This window comes from Rhinoderma darwinii, chromosome 5 (assembly GCF_050947455.1).
Source record: "Rhinoderma darwinii isolate aRhiDar2 chromosome 5, aRhiDar2.hap1, whole genome shotgun sequence".
Lineage (NCBI taxonomy): Eukaryota > Metazoa > Chordata > Amphibia > Anura > Rhinodermatidae > Rhinoderma > Rhinoderma darwinii.
In genome coordinates, this window is record NC_134691.1 from 124,220,363 (window position 1) to 124,234,713 (window position 14,351).

Genomic DNA, 14,351 nt, shown 5'->3' on the forward strand with positions numbered 1-14,351 from the left:
CGAAGCACATTCTATTAGTGCCTGAACTTTCCTGAAATGGCCCAACTGCTCATTTTACTGGTGTTCAATCTGCTAACCGCTAAGTTTCTGTTTACATCTGTACTTGTATTTCTGCTATTCTGTTCCATCATAGGAACAGAGTAACGAAAATAATGGAAGCGCCAGATGCATCAAATGACAAATGTCATTAGCGGCACCCAGCAGAACCCGTTGACTTTATTAGGCTTCATTAGGTTCCCCTCATTTTGCCAGACAAAATACTGCTGCATGCTGCGCTATTTTGTTTGGCAAATATGATAGAATCTTAACGGAGCCTCCAACGCAGATGTGTACCAAGCCTTACTCTCGTTCCTCCTTCCTGATGAGTAATAACACTCTTCCTTTTGAGATAAGCATCACTACAGAGGATGTATTCTCCTCTATACCCCATGCAGTACTGTAGATACTAAAAAGAAGGCATGCAGAGGTTACAAAAGACAATGCTCTTGTTTTAGAATGTGTAATCAAGGGTTCAGAGATAAACAGTTCAGTATAAAGTTCCCCTCCTGCTGCCTTTATAGAAGGTCTGTTACTGCTCAGGACTGAAAGGGGTATGCCCATCTGAGACATTTAGGGTATGTTCAGGCCATAAATTTATAATAGGTAAGGGTTCCATATATCGGGAGAGTGGGGGTTCCCTGACCTCCAATCGAACAGGTGTTTGCGCGTCTCTTTCTGTAACTCTGAAAGACTTGAATGGAGAGAGTGCCATAAATGTCTCAGATGGGAATACCCCTTTAAGTTTGCTTATCCTATGTAAAGGTAAGCATACTACAGCTATCACTATTGCCACAAAAATACACTCTTTTACTCCTTGACTTTTATCTGCTGCAGCACAATTGGACATCTTCTTAATTTAAAACACGTTTTTCCTTTCTTTTATAATTGCATAGTTAGTATGCTTGAAAAAAATACATGGTACATTCAACCAAGGAATGGCACAGGACGTAGATGAAGGGAAGGGGTATGGGTAGAAATTTGTTTTACATCTATTGATCCAGAGAAAGGGAAAAAATCCACGAGGCATGAACCAATCTGCCCTAAAAAGGAAAAATGTTGCTTCTGAACCCAAATGGCGATCAGACTGAATCCACATTCAACACAAAAATTCTATACATTTTCATACACTTCTCTCCTCAACGCCCACTTGGCCAAAAAGTAAAACACGCCCAGTTGTCCAGTGAGAAACTCATTAGCATGAAGCTAATATAGGTCATAACTCCATCAAAAATGATAGTTTTTCTAAATAAAAAAACACTGCTGTAATCTACAATACAACTCCGATCACATCATGTGCAATATAGGCCACTTATAATGTGGTGACAGAGCCTCTTTAAATGCGAAGGCCCCTAAGTAGGTATCAAGTGAACTACAATGCCCACAATATTTTTTAAAGCTTTAGATTTATGGGGGTCATCAATTGTCTAATTCGGTGCAGAATGGAAGAATGATAATATGCTACAATATGAGAAAAGCCTCTTTTCGCTATAGGAAGATACAAAATATGAGTGCCAACTCTAACCCTGCCTCTCTTCCAAACATATTTCACAAATACATTTTGAAGTTTATGTAAACAGGAGACCGGAACCAGTATAGGAAGATTCCTTAAGGCATAAAGAATCTTGGGTAAGACTAGCATTTTAATGGCTGCAATACGGCCTATCCAGGAGGTTTCAAATCTAAGGTAGTCATAAAGTTCCCGGGTAAGTAGTGGGAGATAATTAAGTGCATACAAACGTGGTGCAGAATACAACAACTTGATCCCCAAGTATTGGAAACCCCGGGAAGTCCACGAATAGGAAAATTGACTAACATTTGTGCGACTTCAGGTGATAAGCCCATATTCATAATCTGAGACTTACTTACTTTCACATTAGGAAACGGAACTGAAACGTTCTAACACTTGTGAGAGGGAATTACCTTGATCAGGTAATGCGATAAGCACGTCATCGGCAAATAACCGTTTTTGACGGGAAGCCAATATCTTAGAATACAACTTTAAGTCTGTGTTAAATAGACTAATAGGCCTAAAATTCTGCGGCCTGTTCGATGGTTTCCCCGTAAGTTGACTACCGTGGCTCAAGGCATTTCCGGGGGAATCTTTCCTGTGGAATGTATATGGTTATATAATTGGAGAAGTTGTGGAGCAAGAATGGAATGGAATTTTTTTTAAATAATCATTGGTAAGGCCATCAGAGCCAGGAGACTTTTGGGACTTTTTCTTAGACTTGCCTCTGATCACTATGCAATGTAAACAAAGTACATGCTTCCATATCCTGTTTCTAGTGATTTCATGACCCACATTAACCCCTTGTCTGAAAAATATTATCAAATGATCCCAGGACTCTTTACATTCTGTACATGTCAATGAAAATGTCACTGAAAATAAAGGCATATATTTAGAACTGCCTGTGTAAACGTTTTAAAACAAATTTTATTAAACATAATTCATTATTAAAAAATGTAGGGCAAAAGTTGCCAAAGAAATCAGCTACAGGCGTTGGCAAGCAAATCCGGATTGCACACAATAGCTTGCGGGGTGTGAACATGTAGTCAGCACCAAAATAGAAGTGCCTAGCATGTAATAAACACCACACACATTCACAGCTGCTAGGTGTGCTGGCAAAATATTTGAATGGATTTGCCTGCCACAGATATAAAAAGACCACTTCCCAACGCGTTTCTGCACCAAGTAGGGGAGCGTCCTCAGGGGTATATCGTGTCTTATTAATCTTTATTGGTTAAGGGCCGGTCAGCATGTATTATGCTGTTTAAATTTCAGTTTAAATTTTTTTATTTTTTTTTATTTATTTATTTATTTATTTATTTTTTATTTTTTTATTTTTTTATTGGGGGGGGGGGGTTTGCTCGCTTTATCGGCCTGATTCGTGCTTTCTCTCTGTGACTCGTCTGATCTCCGCCTATGTTACTATGCGGTGTATTTGCTGCATTTTAATTGGATCCTGATGTGCGTACTTTATGGTATGTTTGTGCCTTGGTGTCGGCGACTGATGCCGGCATCTATGTCGTCCTGGCTCTCTACTCTGTGCTGTACGCACATCCATTTACGGCCTTCGGGCTGTCATTTTCCGATTCTGTTTCCCTTGCTGTATCACAGCGTTCAGTTTGGTGCTATGTCGTCTTGCTGGGTTCGGTCGCCTTTGGCTCCCCCCATGTTACTAACGATGCTGTTTGCATCGATCACTTTGGCTGAGTGGTTACAAGGGGGCCGGCTGATCGAATGGGCGTCTGTTCTGACGTCTTGTGTTTTGATTGGTACGGCTCGATCACGCCTCCGGCCAGGGAGGTGGGGCTTGATGTGCATAAGATCCCAGGGTTCTGCCGGCACGTGTTGGGATCGACATCAGATGTCTCATACGTGCCGTAACTGAAATTTAAACAGCATAATACATGCTGACCGGCCCTTTACCAATAAAGATTAATAAGACAAGATATACCCCTGAGGACGCTCCCCTACTTGGTGCAGAAACGCGTTGGGAAGTGGTCTTTTTATATCTGTGGCAGGCAAACCCATTCAAATATTTTGCCAGCACACCTAGCAGCTGTGAATGTGTGGGGTGTTTATTACATGCTAGGCACTTCTATTTTGGTGCTGACTACATGTTCACACACCGCAATCTATTGTGTGCAATCCGGATTTGCTTGCCAACGCCTGTAGCTGATTTCTTTGGCAACTGTTGCCCTACATTTTTTAATAATGAATTATGTTTAATAAAATTTGTTTTAAAACGTTTACACAGGCAGTTCTAAATATAAGTCAATACAAGTGAACGTATACTACCACACCCATATTTTTGTGAATGAAAATAAAGGCACAGTAAAAAACTTACATTTTCAAAATATTATAATTCATTATGACAAAACTTTGTCTTTAGTTTGGATATTATAGGTGGGAGAGTTTCCCGTTCAGGAGCCTTCTCTAGTAGCGAGAGAGAAAAGTTGCTCCCGTCCTGGTAGACTCGGCTCAAACATGTATTACATAACTGCTAATTTACTTAAATGTGCACCATGTAATACAGTTCTCGTGCAGTGGCCACCTGCAGCTTTCCCCGACAATGATTGCCAATGGGTCTGCATTTAAAAAAGTTGTTGTCCTAATAGGGCAACCCCTTTAAACCCAAATAAAAAAAGAATCAAACGACAGAATAAATACATTACAGGCCTTTAACCAACACGTGACAAAAAAATGCAAAAAGAAGTCTGATCATAAAGGATTTACAATTATAAAAATCAACATATGCGGACTACTCTGTATTGTAGATGACACTTGTGAAAGTAGGAAGTTACCAATGAGAGAGGGGTGAAAATCAAATCTCCTAGTTTCAAAGTAATTACCATAAATCAGGGGTACACAACCTTTTTTGGTCCGATGGCCACATTGTCAGATTGTATAACTCCAAAAGGCGGCAATGAAACTTAAAAAGATATTCCCACATGTATGGCATTTAAACAGCCATACATTTCAGGTGGAGGTTCCACTTTTGGGACTCACACGTTGTAAAAGGGCTCATAATTTGTGGGGTTCACTGGCTCGCGTCGCCCACTCCTACTACCTCCTTTGTATAAGGGTTACTAGGGTTATGCCTAGTTCCCCTACCTTTTTCAGGGTAGGGCAATTTAATTGCTTTGCTACTAAGTAAGTGTATAGGACTGTATAGTAAATAAAGCAATATTTATTAATACACACAGTAATCACACTTTGAAATAAAACACCACACACAGAAAAAAGTTAATAGTTACAGTATAGTGTCAGTGTATCCCAATACACATAACAACTTAATATGTATTGAATACACTTGTTGCAGTATAAACACAATACTATTCTATACCACCCCCCACTTAGCTAACATAATTCACAATATAGTATCAGCACGCCTCAATACATATAATAACTTAATATGTATTAAGTATACTATACTACACGTGCCACAGTACCAGTTCAATATATTACAATACTATACTAAAACCCACCCACTTAAATAAACATACATACAAGTTACAGTGCACTCAATCATGCTTGCTTCTGTGATACCCTCACCCACCTAGCTCTAACTAACATACATATAAGTTGCTTTACAATACACACGCTCACTGTTTCTGTCCCACTCCCTCCTAGCTAGAACTGTCCCTGTGAACAAGGGATAAGGAGGATAAAGGGTTAACAAGGGGAATGGGTTGCTGTGTACCAGGGGATAGCAGGTAAATGGTGGGAAAGGGTTAAACAGGTACCAGGGGATGTACAGGTACCAGGGGATATGCAGGTAATGTGCAGGGAGGTGGGAAAGGGTTGATCAGGGAAGTGTTGTGTAGGGAGAAGGGTAAGATGGGGCACCAGCTCCTTGTTTAGGGGGGAGTAAGGGTTAAGTTTATAGGGGGAGAGAGGTGAAGGGTTAATTGTGTAGGGGGAGAGGGTTACGTTTATCTGCTGCTACACGTGGATACTTAGTGGTGCACGTGGTCCTAGGTTGGTGAGTCAGAAACAAGAATTGGTGTCTGGTGAGGGAGGCAGGACCAAGAGAGGGATCAGCATGCCTGTTGCCCCTCTTATACCTTGTCCATGCACGTCTGTATGACATCACATACCCATGCACATGCAAGGGGGGGGGCATGGCATTGTAAGAGGCAAGGGTATCTTTTGCTCCCCCAGAATCTCATTACCTGGTGAGGGGGGAGGGAGGTTTGTTAATCAGTGGGGGATGTCCTGTGGTACAAGAGTGCATCACAGGATACATCCCCAGTCCCTGTCAGAGAATGGAGACAGGATATCAAAGACAGTATCTCCTGTCTCACTAATCAAATCAGGACAATGACTAATTGTCTTCTTTTGAGTAGATTCCCACGACCAGGTCTGTGTTTCTACAGACCTGGCTCCTGGGACATCAAGATATACATATCATATATATATATATATATATATATATATATATATATAGAGAAAGATGTAGAGCACAGTAACGGCACCAGGACTTCAAGGTAGATGAAAGCAAAAGTGGATTTATTTCACCTCAACACAGCAACGTTTCGGTTCAACAGGAACCTTTCTCAAGCCAAGGCTGGCTTGAGAAAGGTTCCTGTTGAACCGAAACGTTGCTGTGTTGAGGTGAAATAAATCCACTTTTGCTTTCATCTACCTTGAAGTCCTGGTGCCGTTACTGTGCTCTACATCTTTCTCTATTGGATTTTGGGGAATTGATTCACCCCCAGGTAACGTGCACATGGCCTGATTTGTTATAGCATTGGAGTGCTGTGTTCATCTACTCTGGACTGTATATATATATATATATATATATATATATATATACAGTGAAGGAAATAAGTATTTGATCCCTTGCTGATTTTGTAAGTTTGCCCACTGTCAAAGACATGAACAGTCTAGAATTTTTAGGCTAGGTTAATTTTACCAGTGAGAGATAGATTATATTTTAAAAAACAACAGAAAATCACATTGTCAAAATTATATATATTTATTTGCATTGTGCACAGAGAAATAAGTATTTGATCCCCTACCAACCATTAAGAGTTCAGCCTCCTCCAGACCAGTTACACGCTACAAATCAACTTGGTGCCTGCATTAAAGACAGCTTTCTTACATGGTCACCTGTATAAAAGACTCCTGTCCACAGACTCAATTAATCAGTCTGACTCTAACCTCTACAACATGGGCAAGACCAAAGAGCTTTCTAAGGATGTCAGGGACAAGATCATAGACCTGCACAAGGCTGGAATGGGCTACAAAACCATAAGTAATACGCTGGGTGAGAAGGAGACAACTGTTGGTGCAATAGTAAGAAAATGGAAGACATACAAAATGACTGTCAATCGACATCGATCTGGGGCTCCATGCAAAATCTCACCTCGTGGGGTATCCTTGATCCTGAGGAAGGTGAGAGCTCAGCCGAAAACTACACGGGGGGAACTTGTTAATGATCTCAAGGCAGCTGGGACCACAGTCACCAAGAAAACCATTGGTAACACATTACGCCGTAATGGATTAAAATCCTGCAGTTGCCGCAAGGTCCCCCTGCTCAAGAAGGCACATGTACAGGCCCATCTGAAGTTTGCAAATGAACATCTGGATGATTCTGAGAGTGATTGGGAGAAGGTGCTGTGGTCAGATGAGACTAAAATTTAGCTCTTTGGCATTAACTCAACTCGCCGTGTTTGGAGGAAGAGAAATGCTGCCTATGACCCAAAGAACACCGTCCCCACTGTCAAGCATGGAGGTGGAAACATTATGTTTTGGGGATGTTTCTCTGCTAAGGGCACAGGACTACTTCACCGCATCAATGGGGGAATGGATGGAGCCATGTGCCGTCAAATCCTGAGTGACAACCTCCTTCCCTCCACCAGGACATTAAAAATGGCTCGTGGCTGGGTCTTCCAGCACGACAATGACCCGAAACATACAGCCAAGGCAACAAAGGAGTGGCTCAAAAAGAAGCACATTAAGGTCATGGAGTGGCCTAGCCAGTCTCCAGACCTTAATCCCATCGAAAACTTATGGAGGGAGCTGAAGATCTGAGTTGCCAAGCGACAGCCTCGAAATCTTAATGATTTACAGATGATCTGCAAAGAGGAGTGGGCCAAAATTCCATCTAACATGTGTGCAAACCTCATCATCAAATACAAAAAAACGTCTGACTGCTGTGCTTGCCAACAAGGGTTTTGCCACCAAGTATTAAGTCTTGTTTGCCAAAGGGTTCAAATACTTATTTCTCTGTGCACAATGCAAATAAATATATATAATTTTGACTATGTGATTTTCTGTTTATTTTTTTAGATAATCTATCTCTCACTGGTAAAATTAACCTAGCCTAAAAATTCTAGACTGTTCATGTCTTTGACAGTGGGCAAACTTACAAAATCAGCAAGGGATCAAATACTTATTTCCTTCACTGTATATATATACACACACACACACACACACTACACATACCCCCCTCCATCTCCATTAAAAGGGGACACTTCCCTTTACACACATATCAGGAGAACAATGAAACATCAGAGAATTTCACAATTCCCATAAACTACAATGGAGAGAGTGATATACATGAACGGCCACCTCTCCACCTCTTCTATGCAGTGTTTAACAATGGATCATGGGACACTGGTTCTCTAGATATATGAAGGTCCCAGAGATGAAAGCCCCAACTATCAGAGATTTATGGCATATTCTGTGCATATGCCATAAATGTCTACGGTGGAAATAACCCTTTAAAGGACCCTTCTGCGTAAGACTGATGCACTGTATTATGCCTAGTGCCGGGCTACAGGGACGAGCACCAAAAAGAGTATACCTGTTATGAACTGCCCCTCAGACCTGAACTAGGCATAACACTATAAAAGTTTTGTCTTGATTGGCTCTTTTAAGTTGTTTCAAATATAAAACAAATACAGCGCTGCAGTGACCCCACAACAGTGGTGATTCTCTCCTCTAGTGGCCTTCATAAGAGTGCCAGTCAGACAGTGCCATAAATTGTCAGACAGACAGTGCACCATTAGCACTTGCCTGTCCCTGCTTCTGTGCTGCTCCTCTTTTTTCTGACATGGAAGAAACAAGCAGCCACAAGGGGACACTCACGTATCTTCCAAAACCTGCACTGATATCTATGATCAGTGCAGGGAAGACGGAATGCAACTGCTGTCTAATAGTGGCAATCCATTCTCTGCATCAGAATGATGCAGCTATCTTGACAGATATGTCTTTCTAAACTATTAGGTCAAAGACAGGCATTTCTGTGTCCTGATGGTTGGGGGTGCAAATACGGCATTGTGGGCCACTGGTTGTGCACCCATGCCATGAATATTAGTAAGGGGTCATGTATATAGGCATGGAATCTGTACGGCATTACATGGAGGCCGTACGTCACCTGAGTGTGAAGCCGCACTGCCTCTGTGACCCGCTCTACAAGTCTCTATTAGGCAGAATATGTACAGAGATATTATTCCCTAAAAACAATGCTTTTAAGAAAGAACACCTCTGCTTTGTATATATGGAGTCCGATGGAGCATGCTACAATCTTTTTCTTTGTCAGACTTGTATGGAGGCATGTTGAGGTAATGTGCATTTGGCATATGGCAGCACAAGTATAAGTTTTCAGTTAATGTATCTATGTGCCTGCCCTTCCAACAAATATATTTTGTATTTATTTTTCTTTCACAGCTACTTCGGCAAACTTATACCTTTACAAAGGAGAAGCCACAAAAAGCTGTAGCAAACTACAACATTTTTACAATCCAACATTGTTAAAAGAACAGTTGCATTTCATAAAAAGTCAAAGGGAATCATGTACAATTGTGATTTCCATTGAACTCTATGGGAAGAAATAAAATTATAGGATTCAAATTACATCTTGAGTTGAAATAAGTCACTGCCTACTTGAAAATTGAAATGCCATCAATCCCCTGCTTCTTTTATTCTTTCCTTAACCCCTTAACACAAAATCACGTAACTGTAAGGCCTCATGCACACTTCAGTTTTTCCTTCAGGGTGCTATCCGTTTTTGTCACGGATAGCACCCTGAACCCATTAATTTCAATGGGGCCATGCACACTTCAGTTTTTTTGACGGTCCCGTTGCTCCGTTCCGTTCCAAAGTAGAGCATGTCCTACTTTGGTCCGAGAATCCGTGACCGTGAGGCCCATGCAAGTCAATGGGGCCGTCAAAATCCGTGTGCCGTCCGTGTGTGACGGAGCCGTTGCCTAGCAACCGCCGGGTGGGCAGAAAAACATTAGAAAAATATTACACTAACCGGCAGCCACTTGTCTCTATCAATCACTGATAGAGAAAAGAGGCTGCTGATTATAAATAAAATAAAAAGCATTTCATACGTACCCGGTATTTGTCTTGTTGACGAGTCCCTCTTCTTCCTCCAGTCCGACCTTCTTTTGTGACGCGGCAGCCTGTGATTTGCTGCCGAGGCCGCGGCAGCCTGTGATTGGTTGCCGAGGCCGCGGCAGCCTGTGATTGGCTGCAGCGGCGACATGGATTGAACGTCATCGACGGAGGCCGGACAGGAGGAATGTAAGTATGAACTTGTATTTTCCGCGCGCCGAGCATGGTACTGTCACCCTGGACAGTACCATGCTCGGCGCACGGAAACGGAAACACTGAGTGCACACGGACACCACACGGCCGCTAAAACGGGTTCACGGACCCGTCAAAATCGGCCGTGAAAACGGTGACGTAAGTGTGCACGAGGCCTTAGTGATAAGGTTTAAGGGGAAGGATGGAGAAAGCTCACGGGCTGAGCTCGCTCCATACACAGCGGGTAACGGCTGTCTTACGCTGCCGACACCTCACTGCAATGGGCGGAAACAAAGATCACTTTGATTCCGCCCGTTTAACACCTTAAATGCCGCGGTCAATCGTGACCGTGGGAATTTAAAGTGTTAGAATCAGGGGGGCGCCCCCTCAAACAAGCCATCGCCCCCCCCTGCGCCGTGATCGGCTGGTAACAACGGATGCTATGGCAGCCTGGGGGCCTAACAAAGGCGCCCAGGCCTACAAACTTTGTACTCCTTTGAAGCTCCAAAGGAGACTGTTAGAATCACGATATACTGCAATACATTAGTATTGCAGTATACCATGCAAGCGGTCCAACGATCGCTGCTTTCAATCTCCTAAAAAACAGTTAAATAACGTTTTTTGTTATGTTCCAAAACAAATTATTAAAAGTGAAAAAAAAAAAAACCCTTTTCACATTTTTCCCTAAATCAATGTTAAAAAAAATAAAAGTTAACAGAACTGGTATCGCCGTGTCCGTAAAAGTCTGAAATATCACAATATAGCGTTGTTTAACCCGCTCGGTGAATGGGGTAAAAATATATATGGTTTTTGGTCATCTTAGTGCTCAAAAAAAATGAAATAAATAAGGGATCAAAAAGTTGCATATACCCCAAAATGGTATCATTGAAAACTACGGCTCGCCCTGCAAAATTTAAGCCCTCACATCGCTAAATTAATGAAAAAGTTATGGTTTCAGAATATGTCATTTATTATATTAGCTAAAATTTCAATTTTTGATGGTGATGACATGAATATTGTTATTGGTTAATAGAAAAAAACTTCTTTATTAATTTTACAGACTGTTTGAAAAAGGTCTGGTTATTTTGGCCGAAACGTCACATTGTCCAAGTCTGTAGATTGCAATTAAAATTATTTTTCAAAAACAAAGAATTTTTGGAGTGCCATGTTTTCTTCCAAAATTCTCAGAACATGGAGACACAAAAGATTTTTTAATTTAGCAAATAGTTTTATTTTTAAAAAAATTGGTAAAACATAGAACAAAACATATAAATTTGCTATCGCCGTAATCGTATCAACCTGTAGAATGAGGTGAATATGTCGTTTTTACTGCCTGATAGATGCCGTAATTGCTGTTTTTTGCCCATTTCATCCCAGAAATATTTTTTTTACAGCTTACCAGTACATTATGCTGTCGAATAAATGGTGCCATGAAAAACTACAACTTGTCCTGCAAAAAACAAGCCCTCATATGGTTATATAGATGGAAAAATAAAAAAATTATAGCTTATGGAAGATGGGAAGGAAAAAACATAAGTGAAAATCCCAAAAATGGTTGAGGAGGGAAGGGCTTATCATGCAACACAGTATATAAAGCATAAAATTTATATTTTATAAATATACACCATATATACAGCAGCGAAACATTTATATTGATACCTATTTTATGCTGCTGTTAATCCCTATATTAGTGATGAAACACGCAATCTTACCTGCTTGCACTGCTATAACTTTTTTCATGGTTCCGGTTGGAAACAAAGTCAGGTAACAGAAATAGATCCCAATATCTGCTTCTGATGTTTCTCTCAATGTTATGGATAGATCTGATGATAAATTCTTAACTGCAAATGACATTCTACCCATGTAATTTTGTGAAATGTATTTTCCAAAATTCTGATGAATAGTACATATTGCTTCTTCAAATGATCCATTGAACTTTGTCCAGTAAATCTGAATGACGGTTTCATTTCCTGAATACTTGCAGTCCAAAGTTATTGTACTTCTGAGCATTAAAGTGGTATCCACTATATCTTCAATTTGAATAGCTAGGGGGAAAAAAAACACCACAAAACTTAGAAGAAACATCTCAAGGTATTTGCACTGTACAGTTCATCACATTCAGAAATGTGGTATTAAATACAAACTCTTACTTTTAATTATGTGCAGGAAAAATAGACCAATGATAATTTTCATCTTCTCATGTAGATCTCCGCACTTCTAAGCAAGAGGAAAGTAAAGACAGCTTTTGGCTTGTGCACAGCAACATCATTTCCTTTCTTGAAACTAATTCCGGAAGCCAGTAAAGACACAGAAAGCGTTCTATCAGGGTGAAGCAGTTAAGTGGTCTCAAAAATAGCTCTTCCTCTCCTTAGAAAACTAGAGAATAAAAGTTGAAAGTCAATTTCAACATACAGTCACCAGATATATTTATTTTCTGATTCTCTTGTATGCTTGTAACAGCTCTGGGCATTACATTTGACAATCCTATGTTCATAGTATAAAAAAACTTATTTACAGCTATTTATTCAAAAATTCTTGAACTGATGTTCTTAAAGGTGCAGCAATACAATTCTATTTTTATTTAACCTCTTAAGAACCGGGCCAATAGGACCTGAACAATTTCTTTATTTTTCCTCTTTGCATCTCGGCAGTCATAACGTTATTTTTTTGTTCAACATAATTGTTTGAGGTTTTGTTTTTGCGGGATGAGTTGAGCTTTATGTATGTGACATTTTTTGGTACATATACATCAGCGTTCAATTTATATTAATTTCTATTTTGGCAAAAAGTAGTTCCGCTGCAGTTTTTTTAAATTAATTTTTTTGCAACATACACCAATCATCATAAATTATGCTATAAACTTATTGTAAAGGTTGTTATGGTTGTAATGATACCAAATATGTGTATGTTTTGTTTTGTTACTTAAAGTTTATTTATTGTAAAACATACATTTGTGTATTTGTTTTTAAACATTTTTTTTTTATTTACCTAAATTTTCTTTAAATAAATGTAAACTTTTTTTATTTTATTTCATAAGGGTATTTTAAATTTAGATTTTTATTTTTTAAATGATGATGTACTGGCATATATTAATATCTAAGTATGCCCTAACAAGAGAATATATGGTCATACAAGTTACAAGGGACAAGGTAGGAACAAGGATTTCCTATGACGCAACCACTCTTTTTCATTTGAATGCCGCATTCAGCCTTAATCACGGCATTCAAGGGGTTAATTGCGGAGATCAGAGGAGATCATCAAGCATACTCATCATTAGTCGGCAAAAGGTTAAAAATTTAATGTCTTACCATATTCTATAATTAATTGTGACTATAGGCGGTAAACCCATAAAGCTTAAAGGGGTTGTCCAGATTTGGGGCTGTTTTTTATACTGATGACCTAGCTACAGGATAGATCATCAGTATACGATTGGTGGGGGTCCGACATCTGGACCCCGCACCGATCAGCTGTTCCAGCTGCCTCTGGGCGCCGGAAGCTATGCAGGGGCTGGTGCCGGAAGCAGAAGGCTCCAACCACTGAATATGGGCCATGCTGGTTTACTGCAGGTCACTTAAATAGGAGCAGAGCTTCAGTACTGCAGCTAGGCTGCTATATAGTGGTTGACGCCTACTACTTCAGGTACCCGGAGGCAGATGGAACAGCGGATCGGTGCGAATTATTAAGAAAATGTTGTTCAGCAGGCAACATATTACACTGGAGTGTTGTCATTAGTGTAAATTCACGCATACATCAATCACAAATGATAAAATACAAAAGGCATAAAAAGCAACACAAGAGAGAATTGATGTTACTCAAAGTGGAGGTTCACAGTTTTCTCCAATTAATTCCTACTTTGTGCCCCATTGCAGTACTCAATTAATTTTGCCTATACAACTATTAATCAGTTAATTCTGCAAATCAGTGTCCAATTAAAGGGGTTATCCAAGTTCTGAAAAAGTGTTTGTAATGGCTGCCCCCACCCCCAATACTATTAATGCCGCCACCTACCCCTAGTACAATTTTAATATCAACTGTAATCCTCAGACCTGTTAATGCAGCCACACATCATTAAATTGATGCACAATTAATCCACAGGAATTACCATAAATGTTTATTAGGTGGGAGTCTGATGCTGTAGCCCCCATAATTGTCAGAAAGAGGGTCAATTGATGGTGGTTTCTGTCATTCCTCACACAGAATCATGCCCCCGTAGTGCTCCCACACAAAATCATTTCCCCACACATTATAATGCCCCCATAGTGCC

General features: G+C 40.2%; 1 protein-coding gene across 1 annotated transcript in view; it reads right to left on the reverse strand.

Moving 5' to 3' along the window:
• CD226 (CD226 molecule) overlaps nt 1–12,280 on the reverse strand; it is a 58,408-nt gene extending 46,128 nt beyond the window's left edge. Inside the window, exons 1-2 of the mRNA XM_075828381.1 lie at nt 12,238–12,280; nt 11,800–12,132 (exon numbers count right to left, since the gene is read on the reverse strand). Coding sequence (XP_075684496.1) covers nt 11,800–12,132; nt 12,238–12,280 — 376 coding nt within the window. The remainder of the gene's footprint in view (nt 1–11,799; nt 12,133–12,237) is intronic.
• Nucleotides 12,281–14,351: the final 2,071 nt, after the last annotated feature.